The sequence below is a fragment of the Rhincodon typus genome, chromosome 9 (genome assembly GCF_021869965.1).
Source record: "Rhincodon typus isolate 14 chromosome 9, sRhiTyp1.1, whole genome shotgun sequence".
Taxonomy (NCBI): Eukaryota; Metazoa; Chordata; class Chondrichthyes; order Orectolobiformes; family Rhincodontidae; genus Rhincodon; species Rhincodon typus.
The window spans coordinates 16,782,540-16,810,153 of NC_063340.1; the positions used below are offsets into that span (position 1 = coordinate 16,782,540).

At 39.0% G+C, this 27,614-nt stretch overlaps 1 protein-coding gene across 2 annotated transcripts in view; it reads right to left on the bottom strand.

The window, feature by feature from the left end:
- Positions 1-27,244, bottom strand: part of sash1a (SAM and SH3 domain containing 1a) — a 118,075-nt gene extending 90,831 nt beyond the window's left edge. Inside the window, exon 1 of one of the 2 annotated variants that reach the window (XM_048601138.1) lies at positions 26,369-27,244. In XM_048601138.1, coding sequence (XP_048457095.1) covers positions 26,369-26,833 — 465 coding nt within the window. In that variant the 5' untranslated portion in view covers positions 26,834-27,244. The remainder of the gene's footprint in view (positions 1-26,368) is intronic. The other variant, XM_048601137.1, reaches the window with a different exon arrangement.
- Positions 27,245-27,614: the final 370 nt, after the last annotated feature.

Consider the following 27,614-nt stretch of genomic DNA (forward strand, 5'->3'; position numbering starts at 1 on the left):
CTCTACACCAGTATGCTACCCCCTTACACCATGAACTTTTATTTTCTACAATATCCTTTCATGTGACACCTAAGTATAGTACATCCAGCGGTTCACCTTTATCAACAACATTTACAACATTTTTAATTCAAGCAATTACAAATGTTTTCCAACTATATTGATGTTTCCTCTTTAGTTCAATGCTCCATTGTCCTTTTTAAACAGCAAACATAGTTTCTTTAGTTAATTTTAAACATCAGGTTTCTGGAAGGCAATTAATTCTTATAAGCCACTCAACTTTTCCAGAGATGGCTATACTTTACCCCCAATCTTTAAGAGGCATATTAGGATTGGCAACCACAATTAAATTTGAGAATCAATGGTGATATTTCCACATTTGCTGATAATACCAAACTGGTTGCGAATGTAACCTTTGAGCTACAGACAAGAAAGCTTCAAGAGAACTTGAATAAGTTCAGTGTATGGATTAGAACATGGCAGATGGAGTATAATGTGAATAAATATTAACTTGTAATGCGCAGAATAAACGTAAAGAATTTTTCTTATATGGCAAGTGTTTGGGAAGTACGGATGTCCAAGGGGACCTGGGTATTCTTTTTCAAGAGTCAATTAAATTATATTAGATACAGAAAGTAATTAGGAATACAACTTCTGAATAGGTTGCCTTCATTGCAAAGGGAATTATGTACAGGGATAAAGATATCTTGTTGTAGTTGCTTAGAGCTGTGGTGAGATCTCACCTGGAGTATAGAGCAGTTATGGGATCTCACCTGAAGTGTGGTGCACAGTTTTGGTCCCATTATCTAAGGGGTGTTAATCTTGTCATAAGGTCAGAAGTCACATGACACCAGGGTTATAGTCCAACAGGTTTATTTAAAAACACAAGCCTTCGTAGCCTTACTCCTTCTTTAGGTGTTAGATCTTGTCATGGGGGGGTGCAATCGAGATTCACCTGAGTAGTCACTGGATGGTAGGATTTATGATGAGAAATTGAGGAAATTGGGTCTGCATACCTTAGAGTTTTGAAGAATGGGGGTGGAGGTAGAGTCATTGAAACTTAAAGTATTTACAGGACACAAAAGAGTGGATTTAGGTCAGATAATCCCCTTAGGTGTTGAGTCTCAATCCAGGGAACCTAGACTCAGGATTGGGACAGGTCACTTAAAACAAAAATGAAAAGAAAGTTCATCATTCACAGCGTGGAAAATATTTGGAATTCTTTATCTTAGAGGGCTATAGTAGCTCAAATCGTGAGTTTGTTTGAGATAGAAATCAATAGATTTCTGGAGACCAAAGCATCAAGAAATAAGGAGATAGTACGGGAAGTGGCATGGATAATCACCTGTGATATAACTGAATAGTGGAGCAGACTGGATGGACAAAATGGCCTACTCTTGTTCCTGGCCACAGAAACTAGCAATTAAGAGAATTTGAATCAATTTTACACAAGGATTGAGCAAACCATTTCTATCAATACACTGCATCATTATCTTTTCATTTAAGTAACTTTCCAGAGAGAAATTCAGGCTGCCTCCCAACATCAGTGTCTATGCTGATCTTATATTTAACAACAGACTTGCCCATCTTACCAAACAAAGAAACTGCTTTACCTTCGAAAAGAAAATTTCCATAATTTCTTGCACCCTGGCCAACCTAGTTGGCACAAGAGAACTTACCCACATGTTCCACATTTTATTCACGAGGACAGTATTTCCTGGAGCAGTTTTCTGCAAGTATAAAACTGCTGCAGTTTTTCTTTCCAATTTCTAACACTCAGCCTTCACATGTCCTTTTCAAAAGGTGAAGTCAACAAGTCGGCCCTTTGAATCATGCTTAGCTTCTGGACTTTCTCTCTTACTATTCCTAGGAGTGCCTGTTTCTTCACCCTGGCCATCTTCTTCACTGTGAACAGATAACGTCTTACCAGACCTTTTATCTCTTCAGTTTCTCTGCGAGTTTTCAAACAAAGGCCTGTTACTAATATGCTTGAGAGATTCTTCATAGTCTACATACGAATTAGGAGCAGACATCAATTACTTAGTCTCATGGCGCTGTTCCGCTATTTAATAAGATCATGGCTGACTGATCACTCCACACTTCTGCCTACTATACTTTCAAGGATGTATCTACCTCTGACTTAACAATATTCAGACTGTTTCTACTGCCTTTTGAAGAAGAGTTTCAAAAACTACCACCGTCCATGCAAAAAAAAAAAATCTTGTGTCTTAAATAGGTGACCTCTTATTTTAAAGTGTCCTCCAGGTCTTCCATGTTTCAATCGAGTTACCTCTCAACCTTCCCAGTGCTAGTAGCTACAAGCCTAGCTTGTCCAATCCTTTCTCATAAAGTGACTTACCTGTCAGTCTTGTAAACCTTCTCTGAACTGCTTCCGATGCATTTACACCCTTCATTGAATAAAAAAGCCAATACTGTACCCAGTGCTCTACATATGGTCCCACTGATGCCCTGTATAATGCAGACCACATTTTCTATACTGAGATTCTTTCATCAAGAAGGGCAAGCATTAAAGTTCAAAATTGCCTTCAGTGTGCCAGCACAGCTTTCAATCACTTGAAGAAGAGTAACTGAAGACCAGGAATTTAAACTCAGCACCAGGTTCATGGTCCACTGTGCAGTGATGATACACTCCTCCCATTATATATGGCTCAGAGATATGTAATATGCAAAGTAGGCACCTCAAAACCTTAGACAGCTATTGCCAGCATTGCCTCTATAAGTTCCTGCAAATCCACCATCAGGATAGGAACACCAATGTCAGTACTCTTGCTTAGACCCACACCACAGCATGAAACAGTGGCTGTCCTGAATCAGCTACATTGGTTAGCCACATCATCCACGTGCCTGACATGAAGGTCCTGAAGTAAGTGTTCTACATGGAGCTTTAAAACGTCAAGCAAGCTTCTTTGAAAAAGTGTAACAGTCTCACTGACTTATTCTCTTCAAAAATCTTTGATATGACACCTTATCAACTGCCTTCAGAAATCCAGGTATGGTACATTCACTGGTTACACGTTCTTTCCTCAAAGAACTCCAATAAATTGACTTCTCTTTCAAATAATTATGTTGACTCCAGGTGATTACCTTGACATTTTCTAAGTGCCATAAAAGCTTCTAATGTCTTCCCTGTGATAGATGTTGAGCTAACTAGTCTGTAGTTTTCTGCTTTTCACTTTCTTCTCCTTTTGAATAAAGGAGTTACATTTGCTTTCTCCCCCAACATAACTGGGCCTTCCCCAAATAGAAGGAATCTTGGGAAATTAAAACAAATGCATCAACTATTTCACTGGTTACCTCTTTTAACACTCAAGGATGAAGTCCATCAGGGACTGGGGATTTATCAGACCACACTTCCAACAATTTGCTCTGTACCATTTGCCTGGTGATTGCAATTTTCTTGACTTCCTCCTTCCATTTAATTTCCTGATCTACAGCTATTTGGGGAACGTTCCTTGAATTGTCTTCAACGAAGAGCAAAGCAAATTACCAGTTCAATTCATCTGCAATTTTCTTTTTATCCAATTTTTACAGGACCAATATTTATGTGATTAACTCCTTTTCTTTGTAAATATTTATAGAAACGTTTGCTACCTAATTCAATATTTCGAGCTAGCTTTCTCTTATACTCCAGTTTTCCTTCCTTATTAATCTTCTAATCAACTTTTGCTGTCTATGTTTTGTCAATTCTTCTGACTTGCCACTTACCATTGTGCAATTATGCTTTAAGTTTGATGCTATCGTTAACAATTTTAACCCATAGATAGTGCATCCACCCCTTGAAATTTTCTTTAATGAATGTATCTATTCTGTGCTTTCTGAAATATCCCCTTAAAATGTCTGCCACTGTATCTCTAATGACCTATTCCTTAAGCTTGTTTTCAAGTTCAATTCAGTCAGCTCCACTTTCATGTTCTCATAATTATCCGTGTTTAAGTACTAGTCTTGGATCCAATTCCCTCTTTCTCAAACTGGATGTAAGATTCAATCATATCATGATCACTGCTACCAAGAGATACCTTCAGAGGTTACTAAACAATCCTATTTCATTGCACAATAGCAGGTCTAGAACAGTCCATTCTCTAGTTAGTTGCTGTTCTAAGAAACTATCCAAAAAATGTTCCATGAATTTCTCAATGCCGATACCTTTACTGATCTGCTTTTATCAGCTCTATGTAGATTAAAATCCCCACGATTATTGCCATACCTTTCTGAAAAGATCCCAATTATTTATTACTTTATACTCCATCCAACTGTGAGGTTATTGTTAGGGAACCTGTAAACCACTGCAACAAAAACTTACGCCTTTATCATTTCTCATCTTCACCCTAACTGCCTCTCCTGAACTTAGGTTAACCCTCTCTATTGTACTAATACCACACTTAACTAATAGAATCACCTCTTCAACTTTTCCTAGTTATCTGCCTTTCCTAAATGTTTTATATCCTTCAATATTCAGGTCCTAAACTATTTCATCCTGCAGCCATGACCCTGTAATGGCTAGAAGGTCATATTATGTATTTCTATTTATTCTATGAGATTCTCTATTTGTTCTTAATGCCTTTTTTTTTGTCCTGTCATTATTTTTATAACCTCTCATCTTATCTGTTGATTTACTTTGAGAACTGTACTCTTTATCGCTTCCTGTCATGGTCTGTTTATCATTTCCCATATTAACATCTTTACCTGTTGCTTTGTCTATACTCTTGATTTACCACACCTTACCAAATTTGATCCCTTACAGCTAGTATTTAGTATAAAACCCTCTCTAGTTCCCTAGTTATGCAGCTCTCTGAAGTACCAGCCCAGTGCACTTGGTTATAAACACTTCCAATGGCACAAATTCCATTTTCTGAAGTGTTCTCCAAATCAGATATCATTTCTCCCACAAAAATCTTTGAACCATGCACTTACTTCTCTAGTCTTACATGCCTGGTGTCAATTCACATGTGGCTTAGGTAATCATCAAGAGATTATTGACTTTGAGGTTCTGCTTTTTAATTTGATGCCTAGCTCCTAATACTGCCTAGCAGAAACTCTTTCCTTGTCCTGCCTATGTCATTGTACCCACATGGACCACAATAACTGGATCCTTCCCCTTTCATTGCAAATTTATCTCCAGACCTGAGAAAATATTCCAAACCCCGGCACTAAGCAGACAACACAGTCTTCCAAGGACTCACAGCCTTTGCTGTAGAAAGCAGCACCAATCCCTCTCACGATGCTACCCACTACTATCACTTTTGTGCTCCCCCTACTTTAACAGATTCCTGTACTACAGTGCCATGGTCAGCTGGCTTATTCACTCTCATGCTTATCCAAACAAGCTAAAAGTACCTAAACAAAAAAAAGAACAGCGGATGCTGGAAATCAGAAACAAAAGTTGCTGGGGAAATCTCAGCAGGTCTGACAGCATCTGTGGAAAGAAAGCAGAGTTAATGTTTCAGGTCCAGTGACCCTTCTTCAAAACTGTTCTGATACAGCTGTCACTCTGAACAGGTTGAATGAATTTGACTTCTGAAAATGGATCACTGGACCTGAAATGTTAACTCTGCTTTCTTTCCACAGATGCAGCCAAACCTGCCGAGCTTTTCTAGCAATTTTTGTTTTTGTTTAAGTACTTGAAACCTGTTAGTCATCTGCCATTACTGTAGCATCGCATATCTTAGGAACTTTATGGTCTTCCAGATGGGACCTTTTCCCAAAGGCACATTAGTTTTATATTTTTACCATCAGAAACACCTTTGCATTTTCAAACTCTTGTTGAAACTTCATCAACCTATATACCTATCAAATACTATCTCAATTTCTGTAGCAAATTCTGCAGAAATGTGACACTGTTTCCTTTTAATATTTCCATCTTTTAGCCTTTGGCTCTAACTTGGGGATTAAAACCATGAGCTTTCATCATATCACCACCAGGCTGTTAGTCTGGAGAAAAAAAAAAATGAGTCTACCTCCAAAGCTTTCCTTTGAATCCACTTTGAGAAAGAATATCCAATTTTCTTTAGGTCACAACAACTTTGTACCAATTTCTCCAAATGATACAAAGTCCAGAGCATGTCAACTCCTTCCTTGATAAGTGAATATTCCTTGCCAAATCAAAACGAGCAGTTAATTTTCTTTTATTCATTCATGGGATGAGGGCATGGCTAGGCAGCATTTATTGCCCATCCCTAATTGCCCAGAGGGCAGTTAAGAGTCAACCACATTGCTGTGGATCTGGAGTCACATGTAGGCCTGACCAGGTAAGGATGGCAGTTTCCTTCCCTAAAGGGCAACTGAATGTTCTTCAAGTTTTACCACCAGCAAATATTTGCACAACTTAAGTCTCTCCCCATTTTGAATTTTCTTGCTCACCTTTCTCTTTGAAATTTATGCATTTCCTTTACTTTCTTGCTTTTCATGACTCCAATTCAAGCAGTTTCATTGGTCACTGAAGTCTGGTCAACTTAATCCGAGTGCTATTAGGGGTCACCCTATTCCACCTCAAGATTTAGGTGCTGAGCCAATCCCTTCAGCAATCGCAGTCTCATCAGCTCCTACTTTCAAGCCATCCCATATTGCCTCTGCCACAGCCTTCAAATTATCCTGTTATCCATTCTAATATGCTAAAACGCGAGTCCTCTCTTCCCAAAAGTGTCCGAGCATTACAAGTAGCCATGTTAATTTTCCACTTAAAATAACAAATGTAAATGCAAAATGTTGTTTATTTAAGCATTGTAATCCTACCCCTATTCTACAGGCATCAGAAACAGTTGCACATATGCACTTGGCCCACACAGCAGCTGCCAGTACAAATGCCACTGTTTCTGCTGCCTCTCCAGTTGGCAAGGCAACAGGACATACTGATTTTGATATTTTTACGAAGAGTCACTTGTGATGGTGTCTTTAGATTCAGTGTCACTGTTCCTGTTCTATGAGATTGCATTTATTTGAACAAGTTGGATAAGCATAGCAATTTCCTATTCTCTCATTTGGCAGATAACCAGACTCTTAATCTGAAGGGCATGGTTTCAAGCTCCACATTGGGTATTGGTTTTGTGTTTTGATATTTTACAAATTTATTACAGAAAAAATTCTTAATTTTTTTTAGCTAGATGCAAGGGGGAAATGTCTGCCATATCCAGGTACCTTGTGTTCTCTATTGGAATAACCTTGAAAAATTGGCTTCTAATTCACAAATCTGCAAGGCTTGACCTCAAATAAAACTCTTCCCCATGAAAAAAGCTCCAAAATAAAGTCCATTTTAATCAGCAAATATTGACCACTGAAGAAAGATATATGAATTAAAAGGGCATTTAAAGGCATCTCTCACTTTAAGCATTCACAGGTCAACACTGATATGTTTGCCCATGTGCAGGAAGTGCTCCCCCTAGTGTTTCAGCTCTGGAATACACCAGCGTAGCTATTTTACAGCCTGTGTGTTCTATTCTGCAAAAGCACCTAATTTTTTTATATTCTTGTAAAGACTAAAACTTCTTAGAAGAATAGAATCCCCACAGTGTCGAAAGTCACTTTTTACTGAAACAAACTAAACTTAATGTCAACACAACATTAATTAACACATACAAACTAAAAGCAAAAGTTCTGCATTAACTAAGTAAAACAGTCAAAATGTGCCTTATGAAACACTTTCATTCTGTTCCATGCCTCTGGTGGATATGTAGCATTAAAGAGACAGTCAGAAAGTCACTCCTTGTTCTTTGGTACAGTCTCACCACTCACTATTCCAGATAGAAACTCCATTGCTATTTGACAATCACCCCACTTCTCCTGTGCTTTACTGGATTTGATCATCAGCAAGACACACCTGAATGAATTCCCCTCTACCTCATATCACCAAGTTCTGACAACACAGAATCACAGAGATTTTGAGAACTGACCCCTTTAAGTGGTTTAGATAGCTCTTTAAAGCTGTATTTCCCACAGAGATTGTTTATTTTTATTCTCCATTGTCCCACACAGAGCAGAGGACATGTTTCAGGAAGAGCTCCATTCTCCCTCCTTCTCAGCAGTAGCATTTCCTCTGTTGTTTGAACTTCTGTGAAAGGCACTTTCAATTGCCACTCAACAGCTCAATGGGTTTCTATTTGAATTTCCCTTCTTCTTAGCTCCCAACCTCACAGCAACCTGAAGTCAGATGGGAACAGCTTCAAACTGAGATGTTTACCAGGAATTCACCACTCTCTTTTCAGAGTCACCAGTTTTACAAGAGATATTTTAAAATACTATCTTGTAAAGTTTAATGACTACCATACCATGCAGTAACATTTCCATGATTCTGTTTCAGTGTTATCCATCCTAGAAGATATTGTAACATTTCCATATTCTCTCATGGGATACTGTAGTGCTGCCACATTCTCTTCAGGGGGATGCTTTAATATTTCCATATTATCTGTCTCAGGGAATGCAATAAAATTTTCACATTATCCCAGGAGATACTGTAACAATGTAGCATTATCTGTATTAGAGGTACTGTAACATTTCCACATAATCTGTCTCAGGAGATAGTGTAACAATATCACATTATCTGACTCACTAGATATTGTAACATTTGAACATAATTTCATTCAGGAGATATAACAGTAACATTTTCACACCATCTCTCCAGAGATATTGTAACACATTTACAGTATCTCACTCAGGAGGTATTGTTAACACTTCCATATTACCTCTCAGGAGCTGCTGGATTTATTTTTAAAGATATCACATTTCCACATTTTGATGGAGAAATGGGGCTGAGCGTTATCTGGTATTAATAGATGCTAAATGACCTGTTGGTGCTTGAAAATGATGTCACACATCTGACAGGAAATCCATTGGGCATTATCTTGGCAAAAGTATTTGCATGTGCAAATCTAATGACCATTGCAGCAGGAATATGAGGCAGGTTACAACTCAATCATTGTCAAATCAGCTTTGCACATCAACTTTGCCACTTTCGATTCCAACACTTGCAACAGATAATTGGAAATGCTACCGTGTCTCTGACACCAATAATGTAACAATGTTGAAGTATGGGATAGATAGTGGAAATTTGCTTACTAAAGTTGAGAAAAGACATCCATGATTAGCATGTAAATGTACTCAAAAGTCCCAAACCACAAAATAGAAACAGCTGCTTTTTCCCTGAGCTCTACACATTCAAATAATGAATGATTGATGCTAATAACTTTACCAATTCATCAACAGTCTCTTATCCCTCACCATTCCTCTAAAAATGATAAATTCTCTAACAATCTTAAAAAACACAACATGCACATTCTAATCCAATTTTATGAATTCAGAAAGGTCATAGTGCACACAAAAATAACTTACAAATTGATGCATTCTTAGGTGCCCAAGTTCCCTATGCCTTTTCCTCTTACAAATTTCCTGCAAGGTGCTGCTCTAGCAGATGAGCATGTTGAAGAGTGTGCAGATGGCCTTAGGGGGCTCTGGGGCTAGAAGACCTGGCATCAGACTGGACTATCTTGATCTAAACTGAAACAGACCAGATTGTCTGACTGGCAGGTAATAGCTGAAGGCACTGCCAATGTATCAGCGTTGAGCTGGTGTCATTCTGAGAGAGGAAACTAGATTCATGCTCCATGAAGCCAAATGCCACTCATGTGAAGTGGTGCCTTGGCAACACTACTGATCTGCTGCAGAACAGACGAGCAGATCACTGTAACGCTCCTGAAAACCCCTTTGACAAAGTATATCCAGGGCCATGAGGTTAGCACAATTAATCTTGCAGAGCATCAGGGCTGAGTTTCCATCAGATTCCTGAAAACTTTGGTGGAAGCTGTTTGGTACTGCAATGAAAGCTGTGATATTGGTTATGAGTTACTACATAATGGTGGATTCATCATGTGCTCTTGTAGAATTAACCAGTGTTTCATGTTGGAAAAGATGGCCTTCAAAGATTTGGACTAAGCCCTGTACTGAGTTACAGAATCAGAGAGTCATACAGCACAAAAACAGACCCTTCAGTCCAACCAGTCCACGTCAAACACAATTCCAAACTAAATTAGTCCCACTTGCCTGCTCCTGGCTCATATCCCTCCAAACCTTTCTGATTCATGTCCTTAAGTAAGTGTCTTTTAAACATTGTAACTATACCTGCATCCACCACTTCCTCAGGAAGTCCATTCCACATGCGAACCACCCTCTGTGTAAAGAATTTGCCCTGCATGTCTTTTTCAAATCTCTCTCTTCTCACCTTAAAAATATGTCCTCTAGTCTTGAAATCCCCCACCCTAGGGAAAAGACACCTACCATTAACCCTACTGTTACAAAGTTGGGTAGAGTATTCATGAATTGGAAGGTAGGAACTTAGAATTTGTTGGTAAAAATGATCATGGGGAAAAGAGTGCTGAGGTCCCTTTAAGAGCTTGCAATTTGTGCTTGGAAGTTTATAAATACAGGTGCACAGAGAGTGCCCAAATGGAAACATTTGTATAGAACAGCCAAGTAGCATTTTTCCAAGACAACAAGTTTGAATTTGGCCAATTAATTTAAACCAAGCACCTAGATACAGAAAGCCAATAGCATTTAAATCTGACAGTCTTGACAACCTGAAACCAATCATATTATAAGAATTTGATTATGTCATTATGGATATATATGACAAGGGCATTTGGAAAACTGGGGAGAGCCATCTGCCAGAGTTAGCACCATTCAGCTCTCAGAAAGCCCTTCTAATTAATCAAAGGTACCACAGTATTTTAGCTCAAAGTCCATATTGAATAAATTATAGAGATAAAAGATCCCTGACAGCAGAATTAGTGGAAGAAAGGTATTTGTGAAGAGACTGGAGAAGACAGAATATTCCAGAAGACAGTCTGTGTGAATTTGGAGAGATTAAGTTATAATTCATTGTTCTCTTATTAATTGGGTTTATTAAGTAGGGCTTATGTTTATTTGAATAGTATTCCAGTAGAATTTAGACCAGTTAGGAAGTAGTTAGTAGTCTAAGGGGGAATTGTTGGTTTGTTAGTAATTCTGTTAATTTGTTCATTGCTGGATTAAATAAATCAGTTATTTCTTGTTATTTGTAAAGTGGACATCAGGGATTTTCTTTCTTTTAACCACTCTTTTAATAGATTATGAGGGGAAGGATGAGTTTCTCTGGTAATTATTAGAGGGGAACTTCTATTCCCATCATAACAGATTGGGGTTTGTGTTTTAGTTTAATTATCAGAGGGGTTTGGTTATTCCCCCTCCATAACACTATCTATGCCCCTCCTGATTTTATAAGCCTCTTTAAAGTCACCTCTCAAACTCCTGCGCTCCCATGAAAAAAGTCCTAGCCTATCCAGCCTTTCTTTATAGACCAAATCTTCCTTACCTGGAAAAATCCTGGTAAATCTCTTCTGAACCCTCTCTAGTTTAATAATGCCCTTCCTTTAACAGGGCAACCAGATTTGGACACAGCACTCCAGCAGAGGCCTTGGTACAAGACTCAAGCATGGTCTTCATTTCGGCTTTCCAGTGCAAGAAGCATTTGTTTTATATATTCCCCAGCCACCTTATTTACAAAATCAAAACACCACAGATGCAGGAAAACTGGAATAAAAACAGAAAATGATGGAAACACTCAGGCCAGGATCTTTGTGGACAGAAAAGCAAAGCTAATGCTTCAAATGTGACCTTTCATCAAGTTTTGGGGAGCTGGCATTTTGACTTTTTTTAAAAATTCATTTAGGGGATGTTGACGTCACTAGCTAGGCCAGCATTTGTTGGCCATTCCTAATTGCACTGGAGAAGATGATGGTGAGCTGCGACCATGAACTGTTGCTGTCCGTGGGATGGAGGGACACCCAAAGTGCTGTTAAGGAGACAGTTCCAGGATTCTTAAACCAGTGACAGTGAAGGAACAGTGATATAGTTCCAAGTCGGGATGGTTGTGACTTGCAAGGGAACTTGCAGGTGTTGATATTCCTATGCTCCTACTGTCCTTCCCCTTCTAAGTAGTAGAGGTTGTGAATTTGAAAAGTGCTGTCAAAGGTGTCTTGGTGAGTTACTGCAGTGCAGCTTACGGATGGGTGCACACAGCTGCCACTATACACTGGCAGAGAAAGGAGTGAATGTTGAAGGTTATGTTTGGGGTGCCTTTCAAAAGGACTCCTTTGCCTTGATGAAGTCAAGCTTTCTGAATTTTCTTAGAGCTGCACCCATCCAGACAATCACACTCTTCTACTTGTACTGTAGTGGGCAGGCATTGGAGAGACAGGAGGCAAGTTACTCACTGCATAATTCCTGGCCTCTAAACTGCTCTTGTAGCCACCGTTTTTACATAGCTAGTCTAGTTCAGCATCTTGTCAATGGTAACCCCAAGTATTAATAGTGAATGATTCAGTGATGGTAATGACAATGAATGGAGGGGGTGATGGTTAGATTCTCTCCTTTTGGAGATAGCCATTGTCTGACACCTTTATGGTGAAAATTACTTGCCACTTACCAGCCTAAGGCTAGATGTCTTGCTAATTATGGACAGTGACTGCCTCAGTATCTGAAGTGTCACGAATAGTGCTGAACATGGTACAATCATGAGTGAATACCCACATTTCTGACATGAGGAGCTGGAGGGAAGGCCATTGACAAAGTAGCTGAAGGGGCTGGGCCTAGGATCCTACTGTAAGGAATTCCTGTGGTAATAACTTTGGCTGAGATGATTCATCTTCAACAACAATCCTCTATGCTAGATTTGACTCCAAAAAACAGAGGGATTTCCTCCTGATTCACATGGACTCCAATTTTACCAACTGCCCCAGAGGTCGTAGCACAGTGGTTTACAGCTGGAAGATTCCCCTGAGAATCCTTAGCATTGAAACCTAAACCATAAAGTCTCATGTTGTCAAATCAAAGATGGGCAAGGAAACCTTTTGCTGATTGACACGTATTTCTCTCCTTCAGTTGATTCAGAGCTCCTTTTTTTTTGTTGAATATCAAGCACCAAGAGTAACGAGGCCAGAAAATATACATTAGGTTGGAAATTACAATATCTGTCACCGTGTGGCTCAGTAACACTTCTATTGAGCAGGTCATTGGAATTCTAAATTAAATATCAACCAGAATGGGCCTGCAGCAAGCAATTAAGGAACCAAAAGGATAAACATCTTCTTGGTTTCACCTTCACCAATCTACTTGTTGCACACATACCTTTGTATTGATAAGAGTGGCCTTCACAAAATCTTAGGAAAACCAAAAATCTGTCTTGACACTGACGACATCCTCCATCACCAATACCGCTGTGCCAAATGGGATAGACTAAAAAGAGATCTACGATAATGACTATATATTTTGCTTTTTTCAAAATATGAACTGGGAAATAACTGAAGCTTGTACATTGTTGTGCTACAGAACATGCACCAGGAGTTTTATTTCACAATTCAAGCTCAAAAGTGGAACTGTATGTATTCATTTATTGGTTACACAAGTGAGTGAACAGCTTTAATCTGATACATTTTTAGTTCCTGGACAGCAAGTCTGAAAAGAAGAACTTCTCACTCCACAAAGACCTAGGTCAAACTGACCAACTACAGAACCTAGGATCTACTATCACTTGGTAGTCCACAACAATGTGAAATCAACTCAGAAATCAAAATAATTGTGAGAAATTTGCCTCATTCCACTCATGGCTTAGATTCACAAGCCACAAAATTTGGGCCCTTTTGACTATGATTCCTACCCATGATATTTCTGCAGGACTCTGTCATGTCTGTCCTATTTGTGAATATATGCATGTTTAAATTTAAAGGGACACAGTTCATGTTGCATATTTGCAGTTAATATTCCATTTTGCCTATGAATTCCAACAGTGATATTTCTGCAGAACTGTCTTCTCTATCCCATTTGTAAATGAACGTGTGCACGTTTTGGTTTTAAAAAGATATAGTTTTAGTTTGCATAGCAACAGTTCATGATTTGTTGTATTGCCACTTGTTAAAGGATAAGTTTGTTTTGTTTTTGTTTATGATGAAAGTTTCCTTTAGACCATAAGATATAAGAGCAGAATAAGTCCATTCAACTCATCTGGTGTGCTCAACCATTCAATCATAGCTGATATTTTTCTCAATCCCACTCTCCTGCCTTCTCCCTATAACCTTTGATTCCCTTCCTAATCAAGAATCTGAGTTCTACTGATTCACCACTTTCCGGATAAAGAAATTCCTCAGCTCAGTTCTGAAGGGCTGTCCTTTCACACTGGGTGTGTCCTTGGGTACGAGTCTCTCCTACTGCATCAACTCACATTTTACCACTTTGTATTCCATCTACCACTTCCTTGCCCACTCTCCTAGTCTTGTCCAAGTACATCTACAGCCTCCCAGCTTCCTCAACACCACCTATCCCTCCATCTATCTTTGAGTCACCTGTAAATGTGCAACAATGCCCTCACTTCCTGCATCCAGGTCATTAGTGTATAGTGTGAACAGTTGTGGTCCCAACACAGACCCCTGCGGAACTCCAATAGTCACCAGCTGCCATCCTGAAAAAGACCCCTTTATCCCCACTCTCTGCCTTCTGCCAGTCGGCCAATCCTCTATCCAGTACAAGCCCCTATCACCATGGCCTCATATTTAGCAGCCTCCTGTACATGCCCCTAACACCATGGCTTCATTTTGAGCAGACTCCTGTGCAAAAGCCACCTGGAAATCCAAATAGATCATATCCACTGGCTCACCTTTGTCTAACTTGCTCATTACCTCCTCAAAGAATACTAACAGATTTGTCAGGCATGACCAGTCCTTGATGAAGCCATGCTGACTCAACCCTATCTTACCATACAATTCCAAGTACTCTACAATTTGATCCTTAATAATGGACTCTAAAATCTTACCAACAACAGAGGTCAGGCTAACTGGCTTATAATTCGCCATCTTCTGCCTCCCCCGCTTCTTAAACTAGGGTATTACGTTAGCCAATTTCCAGTCCTATTGGACTCTCCCCGATTCCTGTGATTCCTGAAAGATCACCACCAATGCCTCAACAATCTCCTCAGAACTTTGGCATGTAGTGTCTCAGGTTCCAGGTGATTTATCCACCTTCAAAACTTTCAGCTTCTCCAGCACTTTCTCCTTAATGTTGGCCACTACAGTCACCGCTGGCCTCTCTTGAAGTTCTGGTATGCTACTGGTGTCTTCCACCATGAAGGCTGAGCAAAGTACCTATTCAGTTCCTCCACCATTTATTTGTTCCCCATTACTACTTATCCAGCCTCATTTTGCAGTGGTTCAATGTTCACTCTTGCCTCTCTCTTACTTTTCATTATATTAAAGAAAAATCCTGCAAACGTCTTTTATATTACTAGATAGCTTAGCCTCATATTTCATCTTCTTTCCTCTGTTGGCTTTTAAAGGTTTACCAATCCTCTGGTGTCTCCCTAATCTTCACCCCATTGTATGCCTTTCCTTTTGCTTTTATACTGTCCCTGACTTTTCTTGTTGGCCATGGTTGCCTTGTTCTCCCCTTAATACACTTTTTCTTCCTTGGTTTGAATTTCTGCTGTGCCTCCCGAATTATCCCCAAAAAGCCCTGCCATCACTGCACAGCTGTCTTCCCTGTTAGGCTCCCCTTCCAATCAACTCTGCACAGTTCCTCCCTCATATCTCAGTAGTTACCTTTACTCAAATGTAATATTATATGTGATTCAAGTTTCTCCCTTTCAAACTGCAGAGGGAATTCGATCGTATTGTGGTCACTGCCCTATTGGGGTTCCTTCAGCTTAAGCTCCCTAATCAAGTCTGCTTCATAACACATCACCAAATGTAGAACTGCCTGTTCTCTAGTGGCTGTAACATAAGCTGCTCCAAAAATAATCTTGTAGACATTCCACAAACTCCTTCTCTTGGAATACCTACCAATTTGATTTTCCCAGTCCTAAATGTGGGTTAAAGTCAGGCAAATTGATAATCTTAATGATTCAGTTGGTCATTTGTACAAGAGATGGCAGCACAGGTCAACTGAGTGGAATGTGAGTCTGTATTATTTGTAAAGTCATGGACCCCACCTCATCCTAGGTGACCACAGCACAGGAAGTGCTTCAGTTGCAGAAACGTGACCTTTGGGTAACAGAGCTCGAGAAATGGCTGCAGACATTGTGACACATCTGCAAAGCTGAGATTTAAGTCTATTACATGCTCAGCGAGGTGGTCATACCACAGCTTAAAGGACCTGGAGGAAGGATGGGAATGGGAAACTGGCAGTCAGTCCAAGAGAAAAAGATAGGTCTTGCAGGAATCCCCAGGCATTCTGGTCACAAATCGTTTTTCCATTTTGGAAGCTGATAAGGGTGCTAGTTCTTCAAGGAAGTGCAGTCAGAGCCAGGTTAACGGCATCTCGACTATCTCGGCTGTACAGCAGGGGAAAAAGAAAGAAGGAGCGATAGTGATGGGGGATTCATTAGTTGGAAGAACAGACAGGTGTTTCTATGGGTATTGCTAAGGGGATGCAGCTGGGATTGTATGAAATCCCAGTTTACTGATAAAATTAACCATCTTTATCAAATGTCTTGTGGTACATCAATAGTATTAGCTTCATCAGCTTTCTTATCAAAAAATTCAATCTAGTTAAACATCACCCTACTTTTAACTAATCTTTGCTGGTTTTCTTTAAATGAGTTCAATCTTTGTCTCATTACTGTTAACTTTACCCCAGATTATCTTTCTAAAGCTTTCCCGTTACTGAGGTTTGAATTACTAGTCTGCAGTTGCTGGATTTATTCTTGTATCCTGTTTTTTGAAAACAAAACCTATAACATTTGCAATTTCCAGTCCTCTGGCACTACTCTTACATCTAAAGTAGGATTGGAAGATTATCGCTAATCTCTCTGCAATTTCTGCCCTTGCTTGCCTTAGATACATCCCATTAGGTCTTGATGACTCAATACCACCACCTTTTGTGACTTTTTAAAAAAACAACTTTAAGCACATATAGTACCTCAAATACTTTTTCCATTATTGACAGCATCTTCATCTTTGGTGAAGACAGATACAAAGTTTGCATTTTGAAACACAGCCATGTCTCTGCCTCTATGCATAGATTCTATTTTTGGTTCTTAATTGGCCCCAACCCTCCTTTTATCGCACTTTCACAATTTAAATGCCGATAGAAGATCTTTAGATTCTCCTTTCAGATTCCCTCTTTTCTCATACTCTTTTTCACATTACATTTCCTTTTCACCTCCTCTTGAACCTTTTATATTCAGACTAGTTCTCATTTCTAAGATCAATCTGACGTCTATCATACACAACAGTAATAGCCAAAAAGCATATTTTACTGGAAGTGGCTGGTTATGCAGAATCTACAGAGAGAGAAAGGGCTAATATTTCAGGCCAATGGCCTTTGATCAGAACTGTTTGAAATGTAATCGGTTTTAAGTAAAAGTGGGAAGAATAATAAAACAAGAAAAGTGAAAGGATCTGCTGTATACACCTCTTCAAGCTTCATCTTACCCTTCATCACTTCTGTTCTGGTCATGGTTGCTTCATCTTTCTCCCTCATGGCATCATACCTCAATTGGATTCAAACTAACTCTTCTTTAAAGACAGCTGATTGTTCTATTACAATTTTTCCTGTCAATCTATCATTGCAATTTACCCTGCACAGGTGCATAGACAGCACACTGAATGGTTCTCTTTCTAATAAAAATTTTTACTTCAGATTGTTCCTCGTCTATTTCTATAACTAATCTAAACTTTGCATTACTATATTTTAATTGTTGCCCTACATGGTCTAACTGACCCATCTTCCTCGCCAGAAATAAATCCAAAAATACTTCCTTCATCATTGTCCATATATGTACAGATCAAGAAAATTTTCCTGAATACACTTTCTGAAGTCATCTTCTTCGCTCTCCTGTACACCACTAGTCTACATTAGGTGAACCATTACTATACTCTTGTACCATTCTGTAATTTCCCTACAGATTGCTTTTCTACATCTTTCTCAGTGGTTGTTAGCTTATACTGTTCATAATGCTAATTGAGTAGTATATACCAAAAATACTGCAGATGCTGGAAATCTGAAAGTCAGAAAATACTAAACAAGTCAGACAGTATCAGATAGAACAGCATAGCTAACATTTCAAGTCACCTTTCATCATAAACTCTCTCAGGGGATATTGTAACACATCCATATCATCTGTATCATGAGATATTGTCACCTTTCCACATTGTCTCTCTCAGGCACTACTGGAAGAATTCCATGTTATCTTTCTTAGGAGATATGCCAAGTGTTTTACAATATCTCTCGCAAAGGATTCTGTAACATTTCCATGTTATCTGTCTTGTCAATTATTTCAATATTTCCACATTAAAGCACAGGAGGTGTCGTCATGTCTTTACTTGTTCTCTCTCAAGAGAAATGCCATTTTCACAACACCACTTGAATAGTTTTTGATTTCCACATTATATGGCTCCTGAAGGTTGGCATTATTATCACATTATTTCCCAGAGCAGAATGCCACATTTTCAGGTGCTCCTCTCAGGTGATAATGTAACATGTTCACATCATGCCTCAGAAGATTCTGTAATATACCAACATGACCCCTCTATCTGGAATCTCTCTCTCTTTCACATAATATTCATGAGGTAGTGTGACATTTGGGCATCAGCTCTCAGAAAATATTGTAACTTTCCAGATTAGATTCCAAAGTAGGCTGTTTCATTACCACTTGATCTCACGAAGAAGGCACTGTCATATTTATACATCCATATTTCCAGGAAATAATTTCCCATTTCCACTTTACCCATTTCAGGACTATCTTCAACAAGTCCACATTATCCCCAAGAGGCGATAAAGCAGTATTTGCCCACCACCTCTGTCAGGAAATAGTGTCACATTTCTACATTGTTTCTTCATAACTTACTGACACTAGCATATTATCAGAAAGCATTAGAATATTTTCAGATTATTGGTCAGCTCATAGGCACATTCGCTCTCAGAAGTGATTGCAACGTTTCTACATTATCTTTCTAGAGAGTAAATATAACACATCCGTTTTACCTTCAGGTCATATCGTAATATTTCCAAATTACATTCCAAATAGATTGTTGCAATTCCACTTGATTGCTCAAAGAAGGCACTGTCACATTTACACATGAACTTTACTTGCAGATAATGTCATATTTTCACCTTATCGGTCTCATCTATCTTACACCAATTTCACACGATCTCTTTGAGGAGATACTATAATAATTCCAAATGATCTGCCTTGAGATACTGTATCATCAGGAGATTTTTAAACCTCTCATTATCTTTGTTATAAGATACTGGAATATTTGCACAATAAATTTCTCAGATGTTATGATCCCAACTGATGTTATTACTGAACAAGTCAGATCCCAGACTGATTTCTGACCTGATAGATCATATTCTGAAGGTCCGAAGAAGGGTCACTTGACCCAAAATGTTAACTCTGCTTTCTCTCCACAGATGCTGCCAGATCTGCTCAGATTTTCCAGCAATTTCTGTTTTGATTTCTGATTTCCAGCATCCGCAGTTCTTCAGTTTTTTTGATAAATCATGTTTTTCTTTTGGTTTTAATGAGGTGCTACCTCACTAAAGTACGAAATGTAATGCTGCAGAATTTGTTTTAACAACATAACAGATATTTATTAAGCAAAAGATATGAAAATAAAATAACAAATCTATTTATTTACAAATTCAGAGTCATAAAGTGATACAGCATGGAAACAGACTCTTCCGTCTAACTAGTCCACGCCGACCATTTTCCCAAACCAAACTAGTGCCACTTGTCTGCGTTTGGCCCATATCCCTCCAAACCTTTCCTATCCATGGACTTATCCAAATGTCTTTTAAATGTTGTAACTGTACCTGCATCCACCACTTTCTCTGGCAGTTCATTTCACACATGAACCACTCTCTGTGTGAAAACATTGTCCCTCATGTACTTATTAAATCTTTCTCCTCTCACCTTAAAAATATGCTTCCAGTTTTGGACTCCCTTTCGCTATTCACCTCACCTACCTCCCTCCTGATTGTATAAGCTTCTGTAAATTTCACTCCTAAACCACTTACTGTCCGGTGAAAGAAGTCCCAGCCTATCCTTATAACTCAAACTTTCCATTTCCAACAACATCCTGGTAAATCTTTTCTAAACCCTCTCCAATTTAATAATAGAAATTGCTGGTAAAGCTCAGCAGGTGTGGCAGCATCTGTGGAGAGAAATCAGTGTTAACATTTTGAATCGAGTGACCCTTCCTCAGATGCTGCCGGACTTACTCAGCTTTTCCAGCGATTTCTGTTTTTGTTTCTTATTTACAGCATCTGCAGTTTTTTTCGGTTCCAATTTAATAATATCGTTCCTATTGCAGAACAACTAGAATTGTACACAGTACTCCAGAAGAGGTCTTACCAATGTCCTGTACAACCTCAACATAACTTCCCAACTCCTATACTCAAAGGCCTGAATAATGAAGGCAAGTATGCTAAAAACCTTCTTAACCACCCTGTCTATATGTGGTGCAAATTTCAAAAAATTACGTACCTGAACCCCTGGGTGTCTCTGTTCTACAACGCCACCCTGGGCGCTATCAAATGTATAAATCCTGCCCTTGTTTGTTTTACAAAAATGCAAAACCTCGCACTTATTCAATTTAAACTCCATATGCCACTCTTCAGCCCATTAACCCAATTGATCAAGATTTCTTTGTAATCTTCGATAACCTTCCTCACCGTCCACTATACCACCAACATTGGTGTGACCTGCAAACCTACTAACCATGTCTTCTAAATTCTCATCCAAATCATTTATGTAAATCATAAACAGAAGTGGATCCAATACCAATCCCGGTGGAACACTGCTGGGCACAGGCCTCCAGTCCGAAAAACAACCCTCCACCACCACCTTCCATTTCCTCTTGTCAAGCCTAAACACATTTTAAAAATCTAATCTTGTAATCCCAAACACTCCTTTGCAAGTTTAAAGAAATCTCTTGTACAGTACTCACACCAGAATTACTTTTTGTAATGTCTCCATAGGTTTAAGATACCCATCACTAACTCCTAGACAAGAGATACTGATACTTTCTTCCTGGATCTTAAATATACTCAGATTCAAGTAACCTCCTCAGGGTTTATACCAACACTGTCAGTCAGGAAATATCACTAACTCCATGGCAATCAGTGTTACTATATTCTTCCCTCCTCAGGAGCACAGCACTGAAACAAAAAACATATCTCTCTGAGATTTGGGTGTTTCCCTTCAGTTTAAAAGAAACCTGTCAGTCCACAAATCTCTAACAGAAATCTTGAAACACAATGGTTCACCTTGCTAGATTATAAAATCCATAAGTAATCCGTTTGTAAACACAAACTTATTAAGTAATTGAAGTAGCCCTCAGAAATAGTTTTAAATGAAATCACCATGGCTACAATTATTAACTTCACATACACCAAAAACCCATATGTACTAACTTAAATTGAAATCCCATACTTAAAAACACATACAACTCAGACAGTTTAAAAGATATAGGTTCTACTGAGACAGCTCCAAATTCTCCCTTTTGGAAGATATTGCCATATTTCTACATTTATCTGTTTCAGGTGATATTGTACCATTTGCATCATCACTAAAACAAATTATATCATTTCCACGTTATTTATACTGTACCTTTTCTGCATTATAGCTCTTAAGGGGCAATGACGCATTTTCACTTTATTTCTCAAAGATATCTTAACATTATCTCCTGTCAGAAAGACAAAACGGCAATGTAGCTTTTTCACATGAATGTCCAGGTTATGTGGTTATATTTGTAGATTATTTCAAGATAGACTGAATGATATCCACCTGATCTCCTGCATGAAGTAGTTCCATGTTACACATAAACCTTTACAGGAGATAAAATCATATAACCGCTTATCTGTCTCAAAGCATTCTGCAATAATCCCATATTATCTCTCTCAGATGACAGAATGACAATTTCATGTCATTTGCCATATGAGGTCCTGCAATATTTGCACATTTTCTCCCTTAGGAGACAATGCCACATTTTTGCATTTGTGTACATTCTGTATATCTCACTCAGGAGATAGAGAAATATTTCCATCATCTCTAATTAAACACTATATTATTTCCACATTATCTAGTGTACCAGCTCCGTATTACTGCTCTCTCTCTCTCTCTCAGGAGGCTCTGTCATACGTCCATATAAATTTCTATCAATAGATACTGTAACATTTCCATATCATGTTTTTAAGAGGTATGCGAACAACTCTACTACCTTTCATGTGAGATACAGTCACATTTTCACATTCTCTCTGTGTGGAGGTATCATATCATTTGCAGATCTGTCTCAGTAGGTACTGGATCAATTTCTCATTATCTACCTCAGGAGACTGTCAAGATTCTAACATTCCCACTCAGGAAATATTGCATTATTTCAAAATTCTTACTCAGGAGATCTTGTCACATTCCCTCTCTCAGGAGATAATGTAACATTTTTACATTAACCCCCAGGTTATATTGTGATAGCGCAGTTTACAATCAAGACAGACTGTGCCATTTCCACTTGACTTGTTGCAGGAATCACCATTATATTCACTCATGAAATAATATCATACATTTACCTTATCAGTCTCAGAGCATTCTGCAACAATTCCACATTTACTATCTCAAGTGCGACATCTGCACCTGGACTGTCGCCTTTCCACGTTATCTGTGTCACATAATACTGGAATATTTGTACATTATGTTTTTCATGTGCCACTATTTCACAAAACCTCTCTCAGGAGAGGCTGTATGAGTTCCATATTATTGCCCATGAGATTTTGTCACATTTGCCCCCTCTCTTGAAGTATTTTATCATTTCCAAATAACCTGTCAGGAGGGATTTACATTTTCCATCTGTCAGAAAGTATTTTCACATTTCCACATTATCTTTCTCAGGTGGTTTGTTACTTTCAAATTATCTGTACAAGGAGATACTCTAACATTTCCATCATCTCAGAGAAAATATTGCACTATAACCACATCAGCTTTATCTTTCCCACATTGCTTCTTGCAGGACATATTATAACATTTCTATATTATCCCTAACACGTATTGTCACATTTCCACATTCTATGACACATTATATCACAATTCCATCATCTCAGAGGTAATACAATATTGCTGCCACATCATCTTTATATTTTTCACATTATTTCACAAAATAGGACATTGTACAATTTCTATATTGTCCCTAATACATAGATTGCAACATTTCTAAATCATCCTTCCCCAGGCATGTCATCACATTCCCACAGTAGCCCCCACTAGACATATTGTTACATTATCCCTCCCAGGTCAAAATATTTCTGTTACCTCAGAAGAAATACAATTACTTCCATCTCCCGTGAGATGCTGCATCTTTTTTACATTTTCTCTTGTTGGGGATATTATCACATTTCCACATTGACCCCAATACATACTGTCACATTTCCATATTATCTACCTCCATGGATACAATAAGATTTCCACAATATTTTTCATGACTATCATCTAAATTTTAGCTCCTCGGAAGAAAGTTATCAAGCTCACTTCCAACATTATTTCTTTCAGAAGAAAATGTAACAAGTCCACATCAGCTCCCAGGAGATATAATAATATCTCAAGACACTCTCCACTTTTTCCCTCGCACAACATAATGCCACATATACACAAACATTATTCAAGAGATAATTTCATATTTCCAACTTATTGGTTTCAGGACATTCTGCAACATGTCATCATGCACTTGGAGGAAATGTATCATCTTCCATTCTCTTTCTGCAGGGGGTATTTCAGTACTTCTATGTTTACCCATGACCATGTTACCTGTCGAGGAATAAACTCTCTTTTCTACATTATTACAGAGATTTTTTTTTTGTTTCCATAGCACCATCTCACTGATATGGACAAAATTCCATATGCATTCTTTCTGGTGGTGCTGTTTGGTTTGCCCATTCGTCCTTTCAGAAGGGCTGGTAACATTGCCTCATTAACTCACTCAAACAATACTGTAACATTTAATCATTACTCAATTTACAACATTTTAGAAATCCATTTTCAGTTCTTATCAACTTTAAATCTTCCCAAAATTCAATGGTGAGTGCCTTTAAAATGCCAGGCAAGTTTACTCAAGTGGTTTTTGATTTATTTGTTTTAATGGTTTGAAAACAATTATGCTGGCCCCAATAAAAAGAAATCATTAAAAGAGATTTCTTTAACACAATACACAGTGCTCCTTCAAATCCTAATCATTTTAGTGCTCTGCCAAGCTACTCAGCCTCAATATAACGAGAGGTCACTTTCAATTTTCAATTCGGTGTCAAACTGGTTGTCAGGCATACATCGTTTGCTGCTGGGAAAGGGTTTCCCAGGCAACAGGATGGCTGAGCAAAATTGCTGGTTCGTGTGATTGACATAGGATTGTGATTGCCGGAATACTGAGCATGTTTGGGAGACCAGCAAATTGCAAGAAATAATGCCAGTCATAAGCACGAGTATCTATTAGTGCAGCAGTTCAATTCTTTTTAAATTGCCAGGCATTGTAACATTTGGCCATCTTTCAAGCAAAATTCAATGCAATAAGCTTGACATTTCGTACCTTCACCAAACTGACAAGGGTAAAATATCTTCACAACAGAACAACAACTACACCAATACTCGTACAGAAATCCAAATGAGGGAAAAATGTTGCTTTGACAACCCTCTAAGAATAGAAATGAAAAAACTCAGGTTCTCTGCAACTAAATATCTGGAGGAACCAATTAACTGATCTAATTATTCTCCTTTTAAAGAATATTTAATACCAAGTGTTTCTCAGTTCTCTTGTTTCACTGGAGACGATTGACCCATCTTGATACTCTCCTTCAGTTAGACAAAGATTTTGCAATAGATTTTTACCTATGCTTTCGTCTTCAGGGAGAATCATTGGCTTTTATCAGATGTTTTTTTAACAGAGGGTGTGATCATGTCTTTCCCTTCAGGCCTAAAGCTAGACTGCTTTGGGGAATGGTTAACACCACTAAACTCAAACAGATGTTTGGACTTGACTTAAATGGGTAAGAAATGCTGGAAACTGTGTTAATTGAGTTCCATTGGAAGATACATATCTCAAATGTGACTACTCTATGGGACCTCAAATGCTTAACACATTCCAAAAGGTAGGTCGTGTAGGCTCAAATAATTCAATACATTATATTCTGTATAGACTGTAAATACATGGTTAAATCAAATATTTATCCTTACATAATCATCCCATTGTGTTCATGTCAGTTAGTTAAACTATTGCAAAAATGAATCCCACTACGTCGTTCTTTCCCCATCATTCTGTATCTTGCTCTAATTTCAAATATTCATCCAATTTTCACAGGACCAACCAGTCCCTGTGGTGAAGCATTTTATGTTCCAACAGCTCTCCTCTCACTTCTTAGTGACAAATTTTAAAAATCGAGACCACTTCATCACTGACTCTCCAACCACTCTTCCAAAACTTCTCCATAATTAAAAGAAAACATTAAGTCTCCTCTTAGCTTTCTCTACTCCAGCAAAAATACATCGAGTATCTCAAGTTACTGCTCATTAACAATTTTTCAACCCTGTATAATTTTGATGAAGCCCCTCCAAATTTCTGTATGAATTACATAAAAGAACAAATAAATCTCATATCTGACAGCTATTATGTATCTGTATAGCACTCAAGCATGTATCTGATTATCATACCTCACTATAAAACGAAAATATGAAGAAAATGTATTCTATTAGTGAGGAACTCAAACGCTGGGCAAATTTTGAGATTTCTGCTTAGAATTCAAATTACCTATAGCGTTCCTGTGATAATATACTTAATACAAAAATCAGGCAGATTGCTGTATTTCTGTACAATACACAAATATCTGCACAAATGTAACTATCTTTACTCCTGTACAGGTCTCAAATCCCAACAGATCCCTATCCACACCAAACTCAAGTTCTGACCAGATACCGATATGGAACTGAAATTCCCATTTGTTCACAACAAATTGACAGATTCCAACATCTGTGATTGCTTTACACTTTCCTGCAAGATACGAAATGACCTTTCATCCACTGCAAATTTTTTTTATAAACATGGGATTTGGGCATCACTGCCAAAGGCAGAGACCTATCCCTAATTGCCCATGAGACGGTGACAGTGAGCTGTCTCTTGATCCTATACAAGTGATTTGTCCATGTTACAAGATAAATCTCCTGCACATCTGATGCCAACTGCCATTCAAACCACCTTCTAACTCAAATCATGCCAAGTACTTTAGTCCCCTTCATGTTCCTGTTAATTATATCCCAAAAGAGTCAGAATAAAGGGAACTTTTTTTCTCACCCTTACTGCCCATCACTAACCTTTTTATTAGCGGAAGGATGTTTGCTGCCCCGTTGTTGCTTATTCTTCATCTTCAGTATGAGCTTGGAGTAAATCACCCTTTTCTTGAGGCCTGCTCGCCTGCTGGATGTCATGTCATTCAGCCCTTTCCTACTGGTTTTCTGTGCTCCCCTCCACAGCACAGTCCTCATTCTGGGTCGATATTCCTTCAGGTTGGGGTAAGTATAAGGCTGGCAAAGAGGTGTAGCTCGTGGTTCCAAAGTGAAGTAAACAACAGTGCCAGCTTCCTCTTCCTCACGGAGTCGTGCCACAGCTGCCTTGATGAGTTTCCGGTGCCCAGGAACCTCAACCCCAATCGCATCCAGGTCAGGCTCCCCAATCTGCTTGCAAACTTCCAGGTCATCATAACCATTGTCCATAAAGGATTCGCCATATTGGGACAATTTTAAGCTCTTCAGCCACTCCAGCACAATATTAGTTGCCATGGGGCACCAGGAGATCCAAACTGTGGGTGAGTTAGGGCCAGAAATGACAATTAGATAGGGACGAGTTAGGGTTAGGTGTGGATACTTCAGGAATTGAGATTAAAATGAATATTTGTGCTAGGATGGTTAGTGGAGTTGGGATTAGGATTAAGATTAGGTTGGGGCTGGAATAGAATTGGAACTGGAGACAGGATTTAGGTTAGAATTACGAGGGTTAAACAAGGGGGTGGGAATGAGATTAGAATTGGAACTAGAATTAAAGTAAAATTAAAAGGTAAAATTTAGGCTTCTGATTGAGGGTGTCTTGGAGAGCAAGTGCAGCCTCTGACTCGGATCAGTTGTGGATTGAGATTCTCTCCAGTTGGTTTACACACACCCCTTTATCCTGCCCCTCCTCTCGCCGTGAATGCTCACTGGCCGTTGTCTCTTTTCCTTCAGGCGGTTCCGGCGCCAGTGCCGCTGGCTCTCCCACTCGGTTATTGAAGCTCCGTCACCGCAGTCTCGCGGAATGTCAGTGTCCGGGGCGGGCGAACCCCCGGCTCCGGCGCCGGCGCGCTCCCGGTGCCCGGTTGTTTTTTGGCTCCGGCCGCGAGCAGATACCTGGATCACCGCCAGGGGGCAGTACGGACCACGGGAGCGGACCGGGACGTAACAGCGACGCCCAGCGACCAGCGTGTAACCGGCAATCAGCACCCAATTCATCCAATCCACCCAGCACCCCCAATCCACCCAGCACCCCCAATCCACCCAGCACCCAATTCATCCAATCCACCCAGCACCC